Source organism: Eptesicus fuscus, chromosome 10 (assembly GCF_027574615.1).
Source record: "Eptesicus fuscus isolate TK198812 chromosome 10, DD_ASM_mEF_20220401, whole genome shotgun sequence".
In the NCBI taxonomy this organism is placed as follows: Eukaryota; Metazoa; Chordata; class Mammalia; order Chiroptera; family Vespertilionidae; genus Eptesicus; species Eptesicus fuscus.
The window spans coordinates 82,113,694-82,133,355 of NC_072482.1; the positions used below are offsets into that span (position 1 = coordinate 82,113,694).

General features: G+C 43.1%; 1 protein-coding gene across 1 annotated transcript in view; it reads right to left on the minus strand.

Moving 5' to 3' along the window:
- Positions 1–19,278, minus strand: part of RNF217 (ring finger protein 217) — a 118,036-nt gene extending 98,758 nt beyond the window's left edge. The window contains 2 exon segments of the mRNA XM_028150772.2: positions 18,392–19,147; positions 19,149–19,278. Coding sequence (XP_028006573.2) covers positions 18,392–19,147; positions 19,149–19,277 — 885 coding nt within the window. The 5' untranslated portion in view covers position 19,278.
- Positions 19,279–19,662: the final 384 nt, after the last annotated feature.

The window sequence follows — 19,662 nt, forward strand, 5'->3', positions numbered from 1 at the left end:
ATGAGAGAGAAACATCGATCAGCTGCCTCTTGCACACCCTCTACTGGGGATGTGCCCGCAACCAAGGTACATGCCCTTGACCGGAATCGAACCTGGGGCCCTTGAGTCCGCAGGCCGACGCTCTATCCACTGAACCAAACCGGTTTCGGCATTATTTAGGATTTTTAAAATTAATATTAATGACTTCTACAATATTGTTTTTCTTGTTATTTTTGTATTCTCCAAGTCTGCCTTTATTTATCAAGCTCATACTGGTTTCATTAACATAAACACTGTACAATGTGCAAAGGTTTCTTTTACACAAACCCATTAAAATGCCCTTTCCTAGAGTCACATGATTGATTATTAAATGTCAAAGAATGAAACTCAAATGTTCTTACTCCAGGCCTCTTTCCACTGGCCCAATAAGTAAACAATACATTTGATATAGGCCCACAAAGTACTGTAGGAATTAACTAATTAATTCAATAGGGGTTAAAGGTCACTATTATGCACCTCCCCGCTTATAAAAGTGAATGTCTCCATAGCCGATAAAACAGAACGACCCATATTTTTCACTGGTCATCTCTGTTTACATAAGTGTATGACTGCAAAGGTAGCTTTGATACATAGATAGCTACCTTGAAATAGATGACCTCTAAGGTCCTCTCCAGCAGTGAAAGGTTAGGGCATAAATCCACTAAACCACTCAGGCTCTCAATTTACACCCCTCCTGGCCATTTGTTCATTCACTACCCCTGTGGACGAAAGGGGCCACTTGCTAACCTGACGAGCTCAGGGGAGGCCTGCATGGCGGTCTTGAAAACTCCGAGACCTAAAGTAACCACCAAGGATGGTCTGAAATTAAACTTTAACTAAACACAGTTATGGTGGGCAGTTATATCCGAGGCTGGTATCTTCACTGACAAAGCCAACCTTTACCTTAACTGAGCCTATGTGTCATTTTGCATCTATGATAACATACCCTTGAAATGTTTGGGTAACTTGTAACTTCCCTTTTTTCTGGACCCCTTAGGGCACAACCAAATGTTCTGGGTGCCAGGACAGATGCCACAAATTCCTTCATTATCATCATGTTAATTGTTCCTGCACCCACCTAAGTATGTGTCTATCCTTTTACTTTTTGTCCAATCCCAGGGGTTTCCCCCACTTTGCTTTCTTCCACCTCTCTAGTCTATCACCAATGGATTTCATGTGGCCCACCTACATCCCTTCCTTTGATTGCAATCTATAATAATCTATAATAATAAAAGCATAATTTGCTAATTAGACCCGACAGCCGAACGACCTTCCGGACAAAGCTGGGGCTGCGAGGGCCGAGGCAAGCTGTCGTGGCTGCCAGGGCCAAGCCCCTTGCACGAATTTCGTGCACCGGGCCTCTAGTGTATAAATACAGATGTAACCTGCCATTCTCCAGAGCATTATCTCAATTCACTGAGGTTCTGCTTCCCGGCATATGTCGACAGTTTGGCTCAAACAAACTCACAAAAATTCTTTACAGGTTTGAATGTTTTTTACGTTAACGCCCCTAAGTTAATGTGCCTTCCCCAGTGCACAAAATATCGACTGAATATTCAGAGCTCTAGCCCATATCTTGTTTCTCATGAACACCAAATAATCACCAGAATTTGGTTGTCTCTAGCTCCCAAGACATGAAAACCTTTTAAAGTTAGTGTCTCTAGACCTTTTTTGGGTCGTGGTCTGAAAATTCAATAATTGTTATGGACCAACTCACAAGAAAAAACACATTTTGCATAAGACTTCAGGGCATTTATAACCCTTCTGGCGACAATTCATGAACTGATAAAACTACAAGTTAAGAATTGCTGGGGAGGGAGCTGAAATAATAATGAACAGGAAACACCTAGAAAGCTTTTCTTTCCCTTTAAAACAAAGTACTCTGTAAAGTGGTCCTTCTACCATGAGAATTACCTCTCTTTCTTCCATTTTTCCACATGATAGCAAACATGCTAACCAGGGAGTGACAAATGACTTCCCTTCTGAATTCTTCAATCTTACTAAAACACACACACACACACACACACACACACACCACACCAAAAACAAAAACATCTGAGTAATGCAAACCCATTTCCATTCTTCTCACCATAAAATGAGTAAATTACTTTCACATACCATAAAATCAACAACTTCTGACATTTTTTTCTTTAAAATTCATCAGTAATGGGCCCAGGGTGACTTAGGAAACAAGTGTTTGTATGTCACCCGGAAACATTTTTTAAGTCTTAGAGGCTGGGTAAATTTCATTTCTTTTCAGGTAGAATCTACCATAGCATCTAAAGTAAATATAATGTTAATGACCAACAGTCTAAAAGATGGCAAGGATAATAAATGTAAAATGTGTCACTTATGCAAAATGCAATATAGGAATACTTTCTTGGTGGTTGAGGATGAAGTTTAGAGTACAGAATTTTTATGAGATAGCAACCACATTTTTGCTTTAGAAAATATCAATAAAGTAACATTGAAAAATATATTGCATTACCTTAGGAATTAGCTTTTATTTTTCAATAAAATGTTACTTCTGTAATGTGTTGAGATCCAAAAATTAAATCCCGTTCATACTCATGGAGGAAAAACAATGAATTCACTTTAAAATGAGTTGTTCTTGACAGGAAGATTAAAATAGGGGGAAATGGAGTTAAATTCCTTGCAAAGAATTGAAATGAGATATTATAAACCTAATGAATGTTGCAAACATAAAATATAAAGTCCAATTTTAAAATTACTTTAATGTTTGTCACATTGTTTTATAAACACTAACGTACTCCTAGATACCACCCAGCCCCTGTGATTGCTCACAGTGTCTAATTGGAAAATATTTTAAATTTAGGAAACACTACTGTTACTTAAATTACTTTTATCCAGTGGTGTTTTATGGTGACACAACCCACACATGGGACAAACCTGTTAAATACTTGAGGTTTTCTTATAAATAAATAAAAAAATCAACATCTTATTACCTCCAACAGAAATATTACTAGTTTTATGATTAACAGTCGAATGTAATTAGAGGAAACACTTCAGGCCTCTGAAATAAACAAATGAAAGTATGCAGGGGCAGGGAACTCAGTTCCTCAGCTTGATGTAGTTACTTTACCAATGTACTCTTACTAAACACAAAGAAAACAACAGCCACGATCAAAATAAAAGAGCTATTGTATGGTTAAGCCATGACCCCAGGGCCTTTCCCATTAAAGGCAGAGGAAGTGGAACTGACACCAAAGTGCACACTGTTACAAAAACAAGAATTAGAAGTAGGAGATAAAGCCCAGTCGGTGTGGTTCAGTGGTTGAGCTCCGACCTTATGAAGCAGGAGGTCAGGGTTCGATTCCTGGTCACGGCACAGGCCGGGGCTGCAGGCTTGATCCCCAGTGGGGGACCTGCAGGAGGAAGCCAATCAATGGTTCGTATCATTGATGTTTCTATTTCTCTCTCCCTCTCCCCTTCCCCTCTGAAATCAATTAAAAAAAAAAGGGGGGGAAGTAGGAAATAAAGATGTGTAAAGAGGTAGGAATTAACTGAGGAAACAAATGACAGTCATCAAAACAATTTTAGAAAGGATAAGAACTACGTAGAATTACCCCCCAAAATTCTAATAACTTCCTCTGAGAACTAGAGGTTGACCAGTAATATTTCTGTTATCTGTGGGAACGGAAGGGTGGGAGATTTGTGTAGAGCAGAAATCGAGGACAGAGCTAAAAATAACAAATTGCAAAAAAATTAGGTAGCAGGAGATGACTCAACTTTTTGGAGAAATTGATTCTGACAATCAGTAATAGAAGAACTATGGACACCTGAATCAAAAGATGTTTTCAGCCCTAGCCAGTTAGGCTCAGTGGATAGAGTGACGGCCTGCGGACTGAAGGGTCCTGGGTTCGATTCTGGTCAAGGGCATGGACCTCAGTTGTGGGCTTGATCCCCAGCCGTGGTCGGTGTGAGGCAACAAACCCACACATCTATGTTTCTCTTTCTGTCTCTCCCCAGCATGGAAAAGTGTCCTCCGGTGAAGATTAACAACAACAACAAAAAAAACACCCAAAAAATAAATGTTTTCATATTTTTCTGTCAGTAACTTGTTACATGGTGTCTCTGGAACCAAACAATGAAAACCAAACAAATAAAACCATCCTCCACAGGTAAAAGATGAGTGAAAATCAAACTGAACAAAGGTTAATCCTATGCTGCTTGAAAGATAAAGAGACTACAGCTGGTACATGAAGCTTTACAATTTTCGGCCTCTGAATAAAAAAAGGCTGCAAGAACTGGCATGACCGCATCAAACGCAATGCAGTCCCAACATATTTTAAAACCAAAACCCCAAGAAGTAAGTGATAGGATGGAAAACAGGGCCATCTCCAATGCAGGCCGACTAGTGCAAACCACCGTCTGGTCTACCGGTCTTCCCCGCTATCCAAAAGCAGAGCGTTGTTCCTACGAAAAGTTCAGAAGGTGAAATGGCGTAAAGCGAAGAAGCAATTACCTTAGGAAACATCTTGCAAACAAATGCACAAAATAAACGGAGACACAGCACAGATGCTCACAGACACAGTGCGAACCTATGGCCACCCGATGCCAGGATGCTGACAGTAGCTCCCCAGATGGAGCTGGCGGGGCCACGCCCACCGCCCCAGGTGCAGGCTGCCTTTAGAAGAGCTCCCTGCAAAACTGAGCATTTTCGCTCTTAGCCTTTTTCTTAAAAGCGAAAACCCTCTTTGGATTTCTTTCAGCTAGCGAAAACAGGTACGAATGTGGGTCTTTCGTAAAAGCGAAGTGGCATAAAGCGAATTTTCGAACAGCGGGGGGCACCAGTACTGCCACTGCCTCCTCACCCATTTTCCTGCTTCTTTCCTGCCACTCACTCCTCCGTTTGTTCTCCACACTGAAACCAGAATCTTTTTAAAGCATCAATTATCATGTTACAACTCTATTAAACTTGCCAATGATTTCCCATCACAGCTGGAATAAAGTATCAGTTCTAGAGACGGGCAACACAGCTCCAAATGATCGGACCGGTATCTGCCTCTGTGAGCCATCTCAGACCAGACACCCCTTTAACTCTGTCCCTCTGCCCGCCTGCTCTGCGCTGTGCTGAAGGCTTTGTTCCACTGACTATTGTTTACCATTTGGCTCTCACCTCTCCACCTGTATTTGCCATCCTGTCCACCCCAGCACCTCTCTATTCATGGTCACCTGCACACCCTCACTGTATCTCCACAAGTGTGTTTCTGAGGGTGTGGAAGTGCTGGCTTACTCCACCTCACTTGGAGAGATACCCCACCACCCCTAATTCCCTTCTTTTGCTCTCCCTGAGCATCCAACCAACCATTTTTTAGACAATAACCAGTTTCAAAACTTTCTGCTCCCACAAACACAGCTTTCTCTTCCTACACCCACTTAAGTCAACAATTAGCATCACATACTAGTAACTTAGTCACAAACATTTCCCAATCTTTGCGTAGAGTTTACTTTCCACGTACTGAATTTCTAAACTTGCTAAGTGTTTAGAAATTGTCTCTCCTTCTCATAGTAATTAGCCTAGTGCTAAGCAAATATTGTGCGTTCAGTAAATGTTTATAGCAGAATAAGATTCCCTTAAACCAACTGCATAGTCGGTCCTCGAATAACATCAGTTTGCTATAACCGTGATGAGATGCCATAAGAACTTAACTTAGTATCAATTAACCTATGTTAAAATTGCTTTGCTTTGAAGTCGTTTCCCTTAAAAGTCCCAGAACCTAACAAAGACTTTTAGTGAGGACTTATTGTAATAGAGAACAGGTATTTTATGGCTCAAAGTGAAAGCAAAGACAGTCTTAGCCAGTGTGAAAGATTTCTCTATGTAGAAATTTCTGCAACTCACTAATTATCTACTAAAGCACGTGCTTTATATTGTTTTTTGCAGAAACGTTGAGATTAATGGTAATTCTTTCATCTTGTCTCAACTACAGCCTTATGATCAGAAGCAGACACGTTATGATATAACTGTGTAGGGTTAAGGGTAGTGATCAGAAGGTCACTAAACAGCCTGTGGGAAGTTTAACTGCTAACCTTGACCTCTGTATACATATGTATACAGAATAACCCAAAAGTTCCAGTGATTTTTAGCATCTTAATTTAAATTTAATTAATGATATAAAACACCTTATCACTAATACAATTACTAATAGTTGTGAAAGCAATGTGTTATAACTGGCTTCCTTATATTTAAAAAATCCTCGTTCAGCATTTAGTGATACTGGGGCATCTAAGGCCTTCGTTCAACTTATTTTCATTGTTTTAATGAGTGTCAGAACATAAAACAACTCAGACCAGTTGCAAAAAAAAAGAACATTGTTACTAAATCATTATGCTTACTTTTATGTCTCATCTACTAATTATTCAATGATTATTAATGTAATTCACCTAGTAAATTTACAACTTCCCAAATATCAATCAACTATTCTTGCAGCTAATCAGAAATTGCTAAGTTTTTAAACAAATGGACTAAAAACTGTTTGAAGCAATTCATCTGGGTGATTTTTAAGCCTGAGGGAGAGGGGGATTGTTTCCAAGTTTTTAAAGTTTATAGTGATTTTTAAGGGGAAAAGCATTTTTGAACAAACAGCATTTTTTTAGAAGTCCCGAAAACTAAAAAAAAAAAAAAAAAAGGGCAAAGTATTGGGGGAAAATTACGATCATTTTACGTATTTCCTCTCCAAGCATTCCTTCTGAGCTCTCTCTCCATCTTAAGGGTGAAGAATCATCAGTGACTCACCAAGTGACATATTAAAAACTAACAACAAAAAGAGGTAAACCCAAGGGATGCCTATTTTTGTTGATTCAAACTATATCTGAAATCCATGAATTTACCCAGAAATGAATATACTTGTATTTTTACAAATCAAGATCAGCAAATAATCCTCTTATGATATCAAATAAATAATCTTGAGTCCTTGACACACTCACTCACACATACACACAAATTTTAATATAAAGCACTAACACACTGGACGTATTAAAAATGTCTTTGTTTAGAAGCCTATTATTTTCAAAATGTTTCTTTCACAATCTTGAAGAGGAAAAATGGTAACATGAAAAAACAACACTGAAGTTAATGGTAAGACTAGCTAAACGTAGGATTAAATTAGAACTCTTGGGAATGCACCTGTCATTTCCCACTAAGGGCAACTCTGGCAGGCGACAGCCCCTCCCTCTACTCTCTACAGACTGAATGAAAGGAATTCTTTCTCCCACAGAGGCTCTGCGTTCATATAAAAAGAGCACCATGCACTAAGGTCAGGCCATATTAAAGTCAATTCTGATTGGACCCAACAGATCTACTTAGACATACTAGTAAACTAAACTGTAAACATTAGAAAAATGGCTTTGGCAAAGGAAACAAAACTCTAGTGAAAAACATGAGCAATTGTTTTCTTTTACCTGATGTTTTAAGTTGTTAAGCAACCAGAGGAAAAGGCTGAAGTCATTTAATTTGCCAGGGACGACTCAGAGCTGATGAGCTTCAGGAACCCTGAGGATGGCCAATAATCATGGGAGGAAATAAGGCAAGAAGCAACACCACAAAAAAAGAAAGTAATTTGCTAGGTAGCCTATAATTAGCCTCTGAATCTTACCAATCTTACCATAGAGAATAGTATTGAGGCAAATAGCTTAGGAAGATTTAAAAAGGGATTAGTCATTCACATGAATGAATAAGCCCAGAATTTAGTTACCTGAGCCAGGGAAGGGGGAGGGACACATCGTAAAAGCGATATATGCCCTCTGTTTCAGGGTGCACAGGTCCTCAACCAAGAAATTTTAATGGTTATCTTCCGGAAATTTAAATGGTTATCTATCTGAGAGGACACTAATCAAATGATAAAATCACCCAATCATAAGTTGCGTTGGTGGTATAGTGGTGAGCATAGCTGCCTTCCAAACTAGAATGCCATAAACAATAAAAACCCAAAGGTGGGCCAAGTTAACAAAGATGAGCTAGGGTAGTTAATTCTAAGGTGTCATTAGATATAACATTATTTCTGTATAAAAAATGCCTGGGCTACAAAAAAATATCTGTTACATCAACTCTTTTTATTCAGAAAGATACTCAACTTTTTCAAATAATATTTTAACCACTACTGAAGCTAAAATTTTGATACTAGAAAGGAAATTAGTGGTTTTAATTAGAAGAATTAGAAGCTGAAACTGATCTTCAGATATTTCAGTTTACAATGAAATTATCTAAAATGTTTCATTTTATTTATTTATTTTTAATATATTTTTATTAATTTCAGAGAGGAAGGGAGAGGGAGAGAGAAATCGAAACATCAATGATGAGGGAATCATCAATTGGCTGCCTCCTGCATGCCCCCTATTGGGGACTGAGCCCACAACCCGGGCATGTGCCCTTGACTGGAATCGAACCTGGGACCCTTCAGTCCATAAGCCAACGCTCTATCCACTGAGCCAAACCAGCTAGGGCTAAAATGTTTCATTTTAAAAGCGAATGATTTTTATGTACGCTTTGCTTAAAACTATGTGAAGCTTAATTATTAAATTATTCAAGGATAAAGCACACAAAACCCACACCACCAAAGTACATTAATTAAAATAATGAAATTAGTTGGGTATGTTTAATTAAATGATTGACAAGACATGAAATATTTTTTAAAAAAAAACATTAAAATTGAGGCTCAAAAGCTTTACTATCTACATTCACACCATTTCTGATTTTGTCTGAAACAGCATAGTAATTTAAAAACATGGCCCCCAATTCTTTGACACCTTCACATCAAAAAGTTGGGGCCTAAGTCCCTTCCCCTTGAATCTAGGCAGACTTGTGACTGCTTTGCCCGAGATGCTATGTGGCTTCCAAAGTTAGGACAGAAAAGATCATGCAGCTTCCACCTGGGTCCCTTGAGACTCTGGCCCTGGAGGAAGCCAACCTTCAAGTAAGAAGTCCACTGCCCTGGGACTGGCAGGCAATGCCACGTGTGGGCACTTCTGAGACAACCGCAGCTGAGCATCCTGACCGTAGCCAGCATCAGCTGCCAGCCAAGTGAGGGAGCTGACATTTGACTACAATCCCATGAGAAACCCAAGTGTGGACGGACCAGCTGAGCCCTTCCCAAATTCTTGACTCACATGTCACGATCAAAATAAAGTGGTTGTCTCACACCCCTAGGTTCTGGAGGAATTTGTTAAGCGGGAGACACAGTAACCAGAATAAGTTTTATAATTAAAGAAGTACCTCAGTGACAGATGGGATGCCAGGTTAAAGATTCAGGCCATGGCATTCTCTTGCTTTAAAAAGTTGAATATATTGTGGAATACGATATCCAAAGTACAGGTTCAAATATCAACCTTACTTTTTCTACCAACCTAAACATATTATAAGTTATTTTCAATTATTCACTCAGTCTCTTAAGAAATACCTATTGAGCAACCCCGGCACATGCCCTTGACTGGAATTGAACCTGGGACCCTCTCTCTTCTCACATAATCTACTATTAGTGGGATCATCTCATTCACTCCCATGTTACTTGAAACCATGAGAGCAAATGAGATGATCCCACTAATAGTATATTACGTGAGAAGAAAGGAGAAGGTTTGGGATAGGATTATACAGACACCAACATTAAGAGATGGCAAAATAAGAAAGCTCAAGTGGAAACAAAAGGAATGGCCAGAGCCCTGGCTGGTTTGGCTCAGTGGGCAAAGCATCGGTCTGTGAACTGAAGGGACCCAGGTTCAATTCCAGTCAAGGGCACGTGCCCAGGTTGCAGGGTCGATCCCCAGTGGGGGATGAGAAAGAGCCAGTTGATCAATGGTTCTCTCTAATCATTGATGTTTCTATCTCTCTCTCTTCTTCTCCCTTCCTCTCTGAAATCAATAAAAATATATTTTTAAAAAAGGAATGGCCAGAGAGTTAGGAAGAACACAGGAAAGTATGCTGCCATTGAAACTTAACAGCAAGTCAAATCATAGCTTTTCTAAACTCAATTCCTCTTGATTTCCTTACATGAAGATGAGGCTGAGTTTGGTAGAAATCTTTCTCAGGATCTAAATTTGGGTAAGAGCCTTCTACTTCCTCAAAACATGTAACTGAGCGTCGTCTTCTTCTTGGACTGGAAGACTTGTGATTTTGTGCAACACAGAAATCAACTTAAAGGAAAAATAAAATAAATACTTTTAACTTATAAATACAGGATGGGGCAAAAGTAGGTTTAGAGTTGTAAATACACACAACAGTTTATTCTTGTATTATTATTTACTAATTATTTTCCACACAAACAACTGTAAACTTACTTTTGTATAATAATAAATTTAAAGTCTGTAAAAAAGGTCATGGGTTTCACAGCCAAGTGGGCCTGCATTTAAATACTACCTTTGCCATTTTCTAGCTGTGCGATGTAGGGCAAGTTACTTATTCTCTATACCTTCGCGTTCCCTCGTAAGACATTATGCTACCTACAGCACAGAAATGAAGCTGTTCCTGTTCTCTTGAACCCACTCTTATCAGAAAGCCAACCCCAAGACTGCCAATGAAAACAGCATTGATCATGGTTACATACGATCATCTTGTTGGGACAGTCAATGGTAAATTTCAATCCTTATCCTGTTGAAACTTTCAGACGCATTAGACAAAGATGACCACTTCTTCCTTTTAAAACAGTCTTTGTTAGGCTTCTGGGTAACCATCCTACCTGGATTCTCTTCCTGCCTAACTGGCCTGGCCCACTCCCTTTCAGACTCCACTCTGGTTCTTTCATAGGTCCCAGGCTCCATATATGTAAACACCAGTATGCCCAAACTCAATCCTCAATCCTCCCCTCTCCACTATCACTCCCCAGGTGACCTCATCCAGTCTCATGGCTTTAAATATCATCTATATGCCAAAAAAGTTCAAATTCGTGTCTTCTGTTCAGCTCTCTCTTCTGAATGCCAGACACCAAATGCCTACTCAACATGTCTTCACGAATGTCTAAGCAGCTGTTCAAACTTAGTACAAATTTCTGATTCTCCCTAAACCTAGTCCTCCTTCAGTGTTCCTCATATTAAATGGCAACACCATTCTTCTGTTTGGGCTCAAAAGCTGTGTCATCTGTCATTCTTTTTCTCTCGTAACACAGACAATCAGCAAATTCTCTTAGCTTTCACTTAGGATATATTCAAAATTCAACCACTTCGAATCATATTCACCTCTATCAGCCTTGTCTGAACTATATAATCTCTCCTCTGGATTACTGTCAGTCTTCCAAACTGTCTTTGTTGACATTCTTGACTCCTATAACAGTATGCTCTCCACAAAGAGCCAGAGTAATTAATCCCTTTTAAAGTTTAGGTCATATCTGGTTAGCGCAAAACCTTCTTATACCTTAGCTTCCCAGCTCACTCAGACAGAATGCAAATTCTCTATGGCCTTAAAACCCTATCCAGCCAGCTTTCCCCACTCCTCCTCCTGTTTTCTTCTTATTGCTCCTGATTTCATTCCCTGTGCTTTGGCCACATGGATCTCGTTGCCATTCCTGGAAGACCCCCAAGCATGCTCCTGTCTCTGGAACTTTATACTTGCTATTCCCTTAGATATCCTCATGGTTTGCTCCCTATCATCATGAAAATCTATGCTCAAAAGTCATCCTGTAAAACAAACCCTCCCTGACAACTCCCCCCAAAACTACAAATATATAAAGAAATCCTCCCCCAATTTCTCATCACCCTTCCATTGTTCCTTTTTGTATATAACCCTTATTTCCCCTAATATACTTTACTTATTTTCTGTCTCCCCTCGACCACAGCCTAGTATATAAACTCCATGAAGGCAGGGTTTTTATCTGTTTTTGTTCTCTGTATCCCCAATACCTACAACAGTGCCTGGTATGTAACAGGTATTTAACATGTAAGTAAATTAAAATTACATTACAAAATATGCATTCAAGTGCTTAGAATATAGATGTTCAACGAAGGGTTGTTATTATTTGTGGAAAATTAAAAACTCAGATATTAATTACCCCAAAATTGATGGGGCAACAGTACTGGTGAGGTTGAAAGAGAATGTTGTATTCTAGGAATTATTTTCCTGTAGACACTGAATTTTTATTTTAAGACAGAACTTGATATGGGAGTTTCATTTAGTTTACCATATGAAACCCTTCTGACAAAGTGATTTTGAACAAAATAAACAATTTTTAAACATGTATTATAGCTCTAAAGATGTGCCATATTGTCATGAGTGATCCAAAACAAACTTAGTAAAATTATGTTTTCTCTCAAGTGAAGGGAATAAATATTTTGAAAGGAGCAAGATGTTTACTTGTATTCTATTTCCAACAATTATAAAGAGCTCTAAGAAATATGTGTATTGAGCAGTAAGAAATGGATGGCTTTATTACTTTAGATTTCACATAATAGGAAGAACTGTATTTACTGAAAGGTTAGCTGGTATTCCAGAACTGATTTAATAAAGTCTTCCCAGAAAGGAAGCAGAGGAGGAAAAGAGACCCACAGATGTCCGAGCACTTAAAGGAAAGCCTACGTATGTCACCAGATCAAGCTGAGAATACAGAATACTGCTAACAAGGTAGTCAAGATGGCTTCTTGAGGGCATTAAATACATTTTTAGAGTATCTCATGCTACTTGGCACACAGGTAGCCAATCAATGTTCGTTAAGTGCGTAAATGGTAGACTAACAAATGAGTAAGTTAATTATAAGAAATCATCAATCAGCCAGCTGGCATGGCTCAGTGGCTGAGCATCCACCTATGAACCAGAAGGTCACACAGTTCGATTCCCGGTCAGGCACATGCCCAAGCTGTGGGCAGGAGGCAGACGAATGATGACTGTCTCTCATCGTTATTGATTTCTCTCCCTCTACCTTCCTCTCTGAAATCAATAAAAACATAAAAAAAAAAAAAAGAAATCACCACTCAGGTATGTCCACATTGCCCATCACAAACTCAATAAAAAGCTGGGAGCACAAGTTCTAATATTCTCCTTTTTCTGTCTCTCACATCAGAAGTAAGAAAGAACCTTCAATTATAAAATCTGAGCTCTACTGTAGGAGGGGGAAAAAATCACCACTCGGAAGTTTGAGTTGCCACCTTAGGTAAGTGGTACTAGTTATGTTATTTGAGATCTCTCAGGCAGTGGAGGGCAACGCAGGGTTCCTCTATGTCACCTCATCTCCAGACAGCTGGAAGAGACAGGTGACACGAGGCAGCCCCAGACCAGGTCCTGCCGGCCCAGAGCTCGGCCTTTAACAGGGTTCCCTCTACAGAAATCAAATGCCAGTTAAAATCAGATTTGAACCATAAGAGAAAAAAATACAGAAATTATTAAAGAGATATCAAAGGAACAGAAGAGGTACAGAAGGGCATGAGTCAGTAAGGTATGACAGCAAATGTTACCTCACCCACCCACCCCAAACACACAAATTCAGTTCACAAAAGAGTAAGTTTACACAGTGACTTAACAGATTTCAGTCTCATATTCTTTATCACATTTTCAGGACTACCAGAATCACACTTGGCATGACAGGATCTGTAAATCCACCTGCGTGAAGACGCCTGCATTCAAACTCCATACCAAACTCGATGGTTTCTAAAAATGTACAGGTTGCTTTAAGGTTTATGGGGGGGTGGGGGTAATAGGTTACGCTTTTACCCATAAAGGTCTGGATGACTCAGAGTTTAATAATACGATACGTGAGCTTTCGCCCCTAGGTCACTGATTCTAGGACGACTACAGTAGACTGTCATTTTACGGCATCGCCATCTCGCAGCTGTTTGGTTCACAATCCGCAGGAGAAATGTTCTGCGTGTCTCTATTAATATTCACTTGACAGGTGTATGCATTCCAACTCCTATGCATCTGCCAACTGCGACCACTTTGAAGCGGAGTGATGAAAGCCACAACAGCTGCCACCTTGAGACAGCCCTGAGCCTGCCCAGTTCTCTCCCGTCTTTATCTAAAGTACTAAATATTAATACTTCGTATTATAACAGATTTTACCGTCTAAAACCAAAATCATAAAGGAAAGAGATCTGTGGAGGATTTCTGAAATGAAATCAGTTCATTTCACAGCACTGTATACAACAAGGGAAACAACAACTTTTCCTCCCAGGAAAATGTGGTAAAAGCCAAGCCAGCTGAGAAAGTCAGCATCTCTCATGGCTCAGTGACCTGCAGGAGACTGCAGACATCCCTGGGACTGCGTGCTTCCGCCATGGTCACTGCTGCACTGGCAGGTCACTTGGAAATGCACTTCTAAGTTTTACACCAAAGCATCATGTACCCAGACAATATGAACCAACAGAACGCCCACTATCTCTGTCATGGTGCTCTACAGCCGCTAAGTCAATACCTATGTAGAGCCAAAGACTATAACTTATCAGTTCAACCCCTCACCATGGCAATTGGAAACTAGATGGTACCTACTACACTGAAAAGTCATCCCACTGCCCTAGCCAGTTTGGCTCAGTGGATAAAGTGTCAGCCTGCGGACTGAAGGGTCCCAAGTTCAATTCCAGTCAAGGGCACATACCTCAGTTGCAGGCTCCTGGCCCTGGTCAGGGCATGCGGGAGGCAACCAATCAAAGTGTCTCTCTCTGTCTCTCCCTCTCCCTTCCACTGTAAAAATCAGTGGAGAAAATATCCTTGGGTGATGATTAAAAAAAAAAAAAAGTCATTCCATTAAGAAGGGTTCCCCACAGCCTCAAGTCACAGCAATACCTGGAGAAGAATTATATTTTGAAAAACAAAACTATTATTTTTAAACCACGGTATGGAGATATTTGCTATTGACTAATCTGTTATGTCTGTACTGAAATAATGATGACAGTTACCCATTGACCTTTACCACATATTCAGTCCATGTCTCAAATGGAAATAAGACTCGTCTAGGAATCTGTATTCCTATTTTCCACATCCACATTCATACCTTCTTTCAAAGAATGCAGCATCTCCTTTTAGGAGAAAGTTAATTTAACCAGGTGATAGTCCAACTCACATTTAGGGTGTATTTTTAATGTTTGTACATAATGCTTAATAGGGATCGGCTTTAAGTGGTGTTAAATACTGCCCTATTTGGCACAGACTCGGAAAATGGTGACAAAGTCACTAAAAACTTTTTATTTGAAATATATTATCTAAAATATATATATATATGTTGTGTGTGTGTGTGTGTGTGTGTGTGTATTGATTTCAGAGAGGAAGGGAAAAGGAAAGAGAGATAGAAACATCAATGATGAGAGAGAATCACTGATTGGCTGCCTCCTGTACAATCCCCACACAGGGGATTGAGCCCACAACCCAGGCATGTGCCCTGACCAGGAATCAAACCATGACCTCCTAGTTCATAGGTCTATGCTCAACCCCTGAGCCACCGCGGCCGAGCTATATCATTTTATTTTAAAAGGTCTTAAGAATGCTGCAAGTTCAGGCTTGACAGATTTGCTCCTGTCAAACCCAAGACACCTTATAAAACGAGAAAGAAAGCACTAACTAGGCCCTTTTGATCTGGTTTAGTAAGGCAACAAAACAAACCTGCGGTTTGATTTTGTTTTGCTTTAGAACTAGTGTGTCATTACAGATCACGATCTGCAATTCCACTTCATCGATGAGGAAATTAAGACACAGAGAGGTTAAGTGACACAGAAACACAGACCCTCTGAATAGAAGGGACCTTAGTTACAACCGCAAGCCCACATTTTTATCCAACTAAAAAAAAAAAAAAGTCATTGTTTTTACAAGCTAAAAAGTTTGCCAAAAAACTCTGTAGTTCTAAGTTTAATAGCAAAGTTAGCAAAACTATCAGTTTTGTCTGTCTTCTATATTAAAACCATCAAGTCTTTGTCTTTTGCCTTAAACATCAAGAAGCTCAGAGAGAACTTAGTGCCCAAGCAGAAGACCACTTCCTAGCCGTGGTTCCTGGGGGTTATCTCACCCTTTCTTCGTCACTCGGCTTTTCACCAATTCAGTAACGATTAGTTGAGCATCTGTGATATGTCATACAGTGTCCTAGGTGCTAAAGAGACAGCAGTGAACAAGTCATGAGAACACTCCTGTCTTCGTGGAAATTAATTACAGAAATATAAGTTACAGCATGTTAGCGTGTTATGGACAAAAGAAGCAGGAAAGGAGATCAGGATGGTGGGGTGCGGTTCCTCTTTGAAAAGAGTGGCTAGTGAAGCCATAAGGGTGACATCTGCATCCAGACCTGGAAGGGAGGAGGGGGAGGAGAAAGCCAGCATCAAAGCTATTCCAGGCACCAGGAACAAGTGCAGCAGTCCTGAGGGGGGAGCATGCTTGGCCTGCATGAGGCATCTTTTCGTTGTTGTTTATTATTTTAAATAACACATTTTTCTTCACTGAAAGTTCTGTCCAATACTTTGGAAGAAGGTCAGGAACAGGCATGCAATCATAAGTGCTGCAAACAACCTTCAGATACTAAGAGTTTTCAGTGGTTGCCTATTGCAATGACACTTCACCTGGCCCTCCCACTCCCATTCCTTCTCCACTAGAGATCAAAACATTGACTTCCTAAAACTAACTCACAGAAGTAAGAATAAGAAAATAAAATAAACCTGCTCTGGGGGAAAGGCCCACTTTAATTAAGGAAATCAATCAAACTGCAATGCAGAGAACCCGGACGCAGTGACTACCTCTCTGGAGCTCGTAACCCACTGTACTTGGATCCAGTGTTTAACCTGAAGCACTACCTGGTAGTGTCACTCTGTTTACATCTCAGCATTTGCTACTTCGGATTGTTGTGTACACATCTGCTCTCCCAGTGATTTCACTGGAGCACGGCCCATCTATTGGAAATGCCTGACGCCCATCCCATGGGCTGCCCGTGGATGGCACAAATATTTGTTTGACAGCTTCATTTTGTTTGGCGGTGATGTCATAGAAACCACCACAACGAGCAGCAGACATCCTCCTGTTTTAAGTATCTGTTTGTGGATAAACCATGAGAGAAACACCACAGTCTCTCACAGACGTTTGGATAATCTCAACAATCTTGGGCAAGTTACTGTTTGTGTAACATTCCATTCTGTCTAAATTTCCCTTTGCATTTTCAGTTGGGCACAGTACACACTTTCCGTCTAGACACAAGCAGAGATTAGCCACGGCACACAAAGGAGCCACACTGCGCTTGTGTGAAATCCTGTTCCGTTCGCTTCAGTCAGTGTTACCAAACACTATGAAAGGAAAGGGACTCAACATGAAACTAACTACCAGATGCAAGGAATGTAAGTCACCGTCCATACAGTCTGGCAAGACAAACCAACACATAAAGAATAACTTCAGTGGATGTAAAGCACACGGAAGTATTTTGAAAGGATATAAACAGTGGCCTGGGGGAGGGCGGGGGAGGCAGGGGGAAGGCTACACAGAAAAGTTGGCACCTGAACAGCCAGGGCTTGAAAGATGAATAGGCCTAGGACAGTCAGAGATCAAAGGGCATCCCAGATTGTGCAAAACACACTGGCAGAAACATAACCCTGAAAACTGCTGGAAGAAGGCATTCAGCATCCGTGAAGGAAAGCAGGTCTGTTGCCCTCTTCATCTTTCCAAGGGGGAAACACACACACACACACACACACACACACTCACACACACACACCAAAAAAACCACCACGCTTTCAAATAAGGAGCAAAGGAAGCAAGTTTCATCAGCCACTTGTTTTGTTAAACCTCTTAGCTCTGCTTTGCCCTTTCTGTGTCGTTCCCTCCTAAATAAATAAAGGACTGTGCTGGCATAAGAGTTCCGTGAGGAAACGTACTCCAGCTTCCCTGTGGAAAAAGAAAAACCGAAAAATGGGCAAGGGCCAAGGGATACACAAATGACACTTCTGAAATAGATTAAATGGAGCACACTTCAACATGCAGCACTCCCTGGTCTTGTTCCTCTGTGTACATGTCATTATTTGCTACTTTTTAAAAAAAAAAATCAGATATCATGGACCCTTCTGTTCACCAAGGCCATACATGTTTATCTCATGTTCACACAGTGTTGGTCTCTGCGACCCCAGGCCTGGGAGGCATCCTCATTGCCCTCCGCTTGGGGCAGGCTCTGGCTTGCCATCTAGTAAAAGAAAGCAGCAGCAGAGGGCCATTCCCTGTCCCCTGTTCCTTCCGCGGTTGCCAACCAATGCCTGAAGCTCGGAGCGGAGTTAGGTTCCAGCCAAGTTACCCAGGGAGGACAAAACACACTGGAATCAGGACATTTCAACAACCGGCTTGTAAGAAACCGTCAGAGGTGCCCGGGAAGGGTGGACCCCACCTCTTCCTGCGAGCAGGGGGCCGGCGAGGGGCCTTCCTGGCCAGTGGTTTGGGACGGCGGACTGGGGCGCAGAGCAGGGGACGGGACGGGGGTGAGGTTACCTGGGAGCTCAGGTAGACTTTGAGGCACTCCTCACACACGGCCTTCTTGCAGCAGGGCAAGGGCTTGATAGGCTTGTCTTCCAGGCACACCCGGCACATCAGCACCATGAGGGGCGCATAGGGATCCCCTACCCCGCCCAGGCCAGAGTAGGGTGGAGCTCCCAACAGGCTGGGCGCGGAGAAAGGTTCGGGCGCCAGGTAGAACTCCAGCTCGATGCCGCCGCCATCGGGGGGCGGGCGGCCCGTGGGGAGGGACAGCCGGGGGCCAGGGACGGAGGAGGCGGGGGTGCCGGGAGCGTCCATCACCGGCGGGGCCCGAGGCGGCGAGGCGGGCGGCGAGCGCGGCTCCGCGGCGGGGTCCGGGGGCAGGACGTTCTCCACGCAGAACACGGAGCAGAAGACCTGTCTCCTGGCGGGGGGCGGGCGCCGCTGGCCCAGCACGTCCAGAACCAGGGCGTCCGGGGTCCCGACGCGGGTCCCGGGCTTCGGCTCCTCTCCGGGGGGCGCCTCCGGCGGCTCCCGCCCTCCCTCCCGTCGGTCCCCAGCTTCCTCCTCCTGCTCTTCCAGCTGCTGTGGCAGAGTCTGGGGATTGAGGGGCCCGGTGAGCGCCAGTCCTGCGGGCGGCCCGGGGGCTCGGCTCTCCGTCCGGCCCGGGGCCCCCCAGCTCCCCGCGGGCTCCGGGACGCTCGTGTCCGCGCAGCCCGAGTCGCTTCCGCAGCCACCGCCGCTCGGATCCGCGGAGGCGGCGGCGGCGGCGCGCGGCCCCGGGCGCCCCGCCGCCGTCCCCCCGCGGCCTCGGGGGCTCGGGGTAGCCCGTGGCGCCGCCAGCGGGGTCGCCCGCCTCCGGGGGCCCGCCGCCGCTCACCGTGCTCTGCTCCTCGCCCATCGCCGCCCGCGGCCCGCGCCGCCGCTGCCCATCCAGCCGCCGGGACCCCCACCCGGCGCCGGCGGGCAGCAGGGGCAGCGGCGCGGCTCCACTCGCGGCTCGGCTTCTGCTTCCGGGTCCCTCCTCCGGGCCTGGGACGCCAGCGGCTCCCTCCGGGGAGCCCGTGCTCCCGGGCCGCGGCGCGCGGGGAACCGGGCCCGGGCCGCTCCTCCTCCTCTTCCTCCTCCCGCGCGGCCGGGCACCGCCTCGGGGGCGCCGAGGGCCGCTCTCTCCCGGCGCGAGCGCCCGTCCCACATGCAGGTCTGGGAGGCGCCGGGGCCGCCGCGCACCCCGGGCGGGGCACAGGGGTCTGGAGGAGGCGGCGTCAGCCCCGCGCCATCGCCGG